Below are 5,701 nucleotides of genomic sequence, written 5' to 3'. Positions count from 1 at the left end.
CTCTCCCTCTCTTTCCCTCCCTCCCTCCCTCCCTCCCTCCCTCCCTCCCTCCCTCCCTCCCTCCCTCCCTCCCTCCCTTTCCCTCCCTCCCTCCCTCCCTCGTGACTTTCCGCCATAATTTCACTGGACGCATGAATGGACCCATTCCGTGCCTGGTCCCCCCCCCACTGACGTCGTGTGGCTGTGTGCCTGCTTATCGCACTTCGGCAGCTCCCTGGCGTTGCGCTGCTTGCCAGCCTTGCTCTCTTGCTCCGCGGAGTCGTCCGACACCCCCCCGGATCGCCCCTTCCCCCCATTACCGCAGGCACCGACCGGCTGGTCCGGGAGCTGGTCACCCTCAGCCATGCGGCACTCGGCGCGTGTACGGCACTCACGAAGCTGATGGTGGGGGACACTGGCTTCCGGGGGGGTGAGTACCAACCCACGTATGTATGTATGTATGTATGTCCTCAGAATACCTCGTCCCCGCGCCCAAATGTCCACCGAATCTAAGTTCCCTGCCCGCCGGGGACCTGCGTGCCCGTGTATCGAAACGGATCCCCTCCGCGGCCTCAAACCATTGGGTATGACAGCCGAGTCGAAGGGGCGAAGCAAACGCGGACCTAGGGCCGGTCATGTGTTGTACGGGGAAGCCCGTACATACACAAAAACACGCACCCTCGCTGCGCCCCAGACGCGAGCGCAACGACAGACGCGATCACATATTTCCTCCTCCCCCTCCTCCCCCCCCTTCTTCATCCTCCTCCTCCTCCTCCTCCTCCTTCAACCCCGCCACGCAACTCCCCGCTTCTTGCGGTTAAATAGACATCCCCTCCATGGACACGTGCACGCAGGCAGCGACCGCGAGCTGGACTCGTACATCCGTCGGGAGGTGGACAACCTGGTGTCCCTGCTGGACCAGGCCACTCAGCGCTACGAGGCCACCCCGCTGATGATGATGGCGGTGCTGGTGGAGGGCGGCTTCGCGGGAATCATCGCTGCCATGCTGCAGGTGGGCTGAGCGGCTGGGGGGGAGGGGGCCGGCCAGGGGGGTGGACCAGACCAGAGGGGCGGCAGGAGGGTGTGTGTGTGTGTGTGCGCGCTGGCCGGTTGGCTATGCTGATGGTTCGCTGCATGGCTGTATGTATGTATGTGTGGGCGGGGCGAGAGTCGGCGTAGCGGCTCTTTAGCGGCCATGGGCAGCAGTAGGAGCACCGTGTGCGTTGCCAGCAGCCCCAGCAGCGGCAAGATTGGCAGCAGCAGCAGCAGGAGCGCCAGCAGCCGGGGCAGGCACACTGCCCCGTAGCTCAGCTGCCAGGTCCCAATCCTGGAGCGCAGCGGCGTGTTTGGACTGCAGGTGCCGCGCCAGCGCCCGCAGGGAGTGGGCCTCCGCCAGCCGGTGGCGCAGCGGCACCGGCGGCGGTGATGAACTGGCGGAGCCGCCGACCAGATCCGTCCCCGCCTCCTCCTCCTCCGCCTCCGCCGCCGCCACGGTGCTGAGCATCCCCGTTGCGCACCTCCGTTCGCCTTCACCCTCCTCGCCGTATTCGTACAGCACGCCGCAGCTGTCCGTGCCGGCGGCAGCGGTGAGCAGGCGTATGGCGGCGGTGAGGTGCTGCTCGGCCAGAGCCGCCGCGCCTGCATTGGTTGGTTGGTTGATTGGTTGGTTGGTTGGTTGGTTGGTTGATTGGTTGGTTGGTTGGTTGGTTGGGACTTCTTCCCTGGCGTGCACTGCGGCGATCGCGGAGTGCTGGATCCGCCCACCACCAATTTTGGTCAGTTCTGCTACCGTCCTGTTGTACATCTGCCGCCCAGCACTCGTTCCTTGGTGGCAGCAGCTTCACTCGCTCAAGTGGTTCGTCTTTTCCCACCCACCACCACCACCGCCACCACTACCACCACTATTCCTGCCACGGACAGCCTAGCTGCACCAGCATCATACTCGCCACTTCTCACTCGCAGGCTCCGTTTCTTGCTTCATGGTTACACGGGGGCTGCCCATCCGTAACCACCACCACCACCACCACAAGGTTCATGCAAGCGCGCGTCTTTCCTATTAGTTTGGTCCTGGTAGGCTAGTAGCAGCTGCCACGTGTGTTGATGCCCCTTCGCGGTGGCCCCCCGCGGCAGCTATATCGGGGCCGGGGGTGAAGACCCGGAAGTGAAGGCGGCGCCATGCCAATGCGGGCGTGTGTGTGTGAGCTGTACGAAGGCCGGAGCAGTTGGGGCCCACATCCCTCGCACTGGCGAGTGAGAAAACGGAGAACAGCAAAGCCGCCGCCGCCGCCGTCACCGCCGCCGAAGAAACAGCAGCAGCAGCAGCAGTAGCAGCAGTGCCTCGCATGCCAGTACAGAACGAATAATGTTTTTTTTCTGTTTTACGCGCGTGCTTTTCTGTGTACATGTATGCATGTATGTATGTGTCTTGTAAACGGAAACAAAACACATACACACAGATCATCTAAAACACATGCATACATACATACATACATACGGACCATTGCCCCCGGGAGATCCCGGGATCGAGACCTATCAGGGTCAAAACATCTTCCGATGGTGGAAGGCAAGAGTGCCCCTAGTTGATGGACGGTGGTGACCTGGGATAAAGTAGACCTGCGAGCTGGCCAGGAATGGAGTTCAGCTGCCGATGATCCGGCAGATTCCGTTGGATGCTGGTGGTGGGTGCGGAACCTGAGCGACCCACTGAGAAGTTGGCTAGGGTGATGACTGGATGAGGGTGCCCCGAAATACCGGGGAAGGCAGGGTTTCGCCAGGTAGCGGCCACAGGTGAACATATGCCCCCCTGTCCCACACATCATACATACATACAAACACACTGATACACGCACAGGCGGCTCAGATCATTAAGACACACATGCATAGTTACATACAGATAGATACAAACATACGTACACGAAGATACACACACACATACACACACCTGTCGCCAGGGCCTCTCCAGCCTCGGCCATGTTCTCTGCGGCCAGGCGGGTGAAGTGCCCCCGATCATCCGCCTCCGAGGAATAGTCTCCGGAAGAGCTCCAGGGGCGGCAGGAGGGGCCCGACCCGCCCGGGGAGGTGGCCGAGGTGGGAGAAGAAGAGGAAGAAGGATAGGAGCAGAAGGAATACACGAGCTGAGCCTGAGCCTGGGCCTGGGCCTGCCCGGAGGGGGCCCGGCTGGCGGCGGCAGCAGCAGTGCAAGGTCCACCACAGCATCGTGGTGGGCGTGGTCTGTGGCGGTACCGCTGCTGCTGCTGCGGCAGGTGGTGGTGGTGGTTTCGGAGGCCTGTCGCAAAGGGGGCACTGACGTGGGCTGTGGCGGGGCAAGCTTGTGGGTGGGGATGAAGGAGGAGGTGGTGGCGGTATGAGGTCCCGGGCCCGTTGGGGGGTGAGGCGGATATGTTGTTGGTGGGGGTGGTGATGGTATGTGTTGTTCTTCCGCCTCCGCCGCCTCCGCCTCCGCCGCCTCCTGCTGTTGATGAGGCGAATGTCATCATGTGCTGGAGGGCGTCCCGCAGGCGGTGGAAGGACTCCACGTCGCCTCCTGGTGGTCCGTTGGGGTATGTTGGGGGCGGAGAGGGGGCCGGGGAGAGGGAGGGAAAGGGGGGTTGATGGTGGCGGTGGTGGTGGTGGTGGTGGTGGCGGCGGTGCCAGACCAGGGGGCAACAGCAAGGAAGAGGCAGCCGCTCGTGTGTGTGTTTATGTGTGTGCGTGGGGCGGGGTGGGGTGGGGTGGGGTGGGGTGGGGTGTGGGCCAGGAGGGAGTTGAAGAGAAGCGCCCAACGAAAAGTGCGATACAAGCATCACCCACCCACCCACCCACCCACCCTACTCTCGTCCCCTACCCCCCACACTTCCTTTACACACACATCCACCCACACATCCACTCACTCACGAAGTACCTTTATCCGGATGCATCTTGGCGGCCCGGGCGCGGAAGGCGCGGCGGAGGGTAGCCGTGTCGGCATCGCAGACCACACCCAGAAGGCAGCACGGGCAGGGGGGGGCGCTGCCACTGCCGCCGCCGCCATTGCCGTACGACATGTGCCGTTGGCGGCGTTCGCACGAAAACGAAGTGTGTGCGTGTGTGCGACGTGTCCGTGTCCAAGAGGCCACACACACACACACACACACCGGGGGGAACTGATTCCAGCTGTGTTGCGCTGTGCCTTGGAGGTGGGGGTGTGCGTGTCTGGCGTCTGTACTAGGGGGGTGGTGCGGTATGTGGCTGTGGGTACCTGGGCGAGCCGTCCGTGGTGTTGAAAAGAAACAGCACAGGCGGGCGGTGGGGGGGGGTGCATGTGGATTACCGATCCACACGGCTATGTGGTGGTCTCGGAGCTTTACAGGTAGAAGAACGTTTTAGGCGCTCAAGGCAATTAGTAGTAGTAGTAGGAGGAGGAGGAGGGGCGGCTGAGTGGTGGTCTCGGAGCGGCCGAAAGCACCGGACCGCCACCTTGCCCGGGATGGAAGGAGACAGACAGACAAACAGACAAAACAGATAGAGAGGGGAAAGACGGGTCTGAGGTGTTCGGGTGTCAAGGCCGGGCGAACCCCCCCGCCGTCACTTCGTCATCCCGAGGTTACAGTCGTCACAGTCGCCACGGACGCCTTTCGGTCAGTTTTTTACGTTTGCTACTATCTTGCCCTGGCAGCAGCTTCAATCGCGTGTGGTTCGTCTTTCCCCCCGCCGCCACACCCTTGTGCGCCTTGAGGGAGGGGCCCCAGGGGGAAGGGATGTTAGACCCTTTGCAGCCGCAGCGCCTGTCTGCCTCCTCCTCCGCCTCATCCTCCTCCGCCTCATCCTCCGCCTTCGCGCAGTGACAGGGAGTGGGCGGCCCCCCCTCCCTCCCCACCCAGAGGCGCGCAGACCCACCTAGGCCGTGGAGGAAGCCGTGGAGGAGATGTCCAGCTCGCCCTCCTCCCCCCTTACTCTTCACTCGTTCGTGGTTCGTCTTTCCCCCCTACTAACTCTACGTTGCAATGGCTGCTAGGTAGCTCGACTTGCTTTTCATGACCTTTTACTTTTACTTCTTTCTCCTGCGTCTTCTTTCTTCTGCGTTTTCTTCTTCTTCTTCGGTTTTGGAACATCGGCTCCTCCCGGGAGTCCTTTTCCTCGGACGTTCCGACCCATCATGTTGTTTATTGGAGGAAGCGATCGGGCAGTGGCGGCCCCGGGGAGGGGAAGGGGAGAGGCGCGCGCTAGTGCCGCGCCAGCCGGGACCAGTGCGCCTCGAGCCGCTCCGAGATCTAGAGCCCGGTGTTGTCCTGCTTGAAGCCAGCAACTCGCCATTACCTTGTGTCAGGGTCGGTGTTGTTGTTGATGTTGTTGATGATGTTGTTGTTGCCTTGTTTAGCACTGTCGAATGCTACAACTTGGTCTGATCGTACGGATTGAGCGCGTAATGCCTGTCGTACATTGGCAATTTTGATTGCGGTTGCGGTTTATACAAATCCCTCGGGTCTCTTTCACCTCGGATCCACTTACCACGTTTTTGTTGTTGTTGCTGTTGTTGTTGCTGTATCCTTTCCCACCCCACAGCGCATATTTTCGAATGCCCCTTCCTTTCCCTCCCCCCCTCTCCCCCCGGCCCCCAAACACACCCAACCGCCATCCCCGGCAGGGTAGGGACATTTTGGAGCTCACCCGCCGTGGAGCGCTCTTTCACCAAGTAGGTGTCTGTCTGTCTGTCTGTGTGTCTATCTGTTCCCGTCCATGCATT

General features: G+C 61.6%; 1 protein-coding gene across 1 annotated transcript in view; it reads left to right on the top strand.

Moving 5' to 3' along the window:
* Window positions 1–5,701, top strand: part of VOLCADRAFT_99655 (uncharacterized protein) — a gene marked incomplete at both ends in the record, with an annotated part of 19,384 nt that overhangs the window by 5,395 nt on the left and 8,288 nt on the right. The window contains 5 exons of the mRNA XM_002958358.1: window positions 305–409; window positions 834–991; window positions 1,545–1,586; window positions 3,243–3,310; window positions 3,878–4,053. Of these exons, the coding sequence (XP_002958404.1) occupies window positions 305–409; window positions 834–991; window positions 1,545–1,586; window positions 3,243–3,310; window positions 3,878–4,053 (549 nt within the window). The remainder of the gene's footprint in view (window positions 1–304; window positions 410–833; window positions 992–1,544; window positions 1,587–3,242; window positions 3,311–3,877; window positions 4,054–5,701) is intronic.

The sequence above is a fragment of the Volvox carteri genome (assembly GCF_000143455.1).
Source record: "Volvox carteri f. nagariensis unplaced genomic scaffold VOLCAscaffold_92, whole genome shotgun sequence".
Taxonomy (NCBI): Eukaryota; Viridiplantae; Chlorophyta; class Chlorophyceae; order Chlamydomonadales; family Volvocaceae; genus Volvox; species Volvox carteri.
The sequence above is the reverse complement of the archived record's forward strand: the minus strand, read 5'-3'. Positions and strand labels throughout refer to the sequence as shown.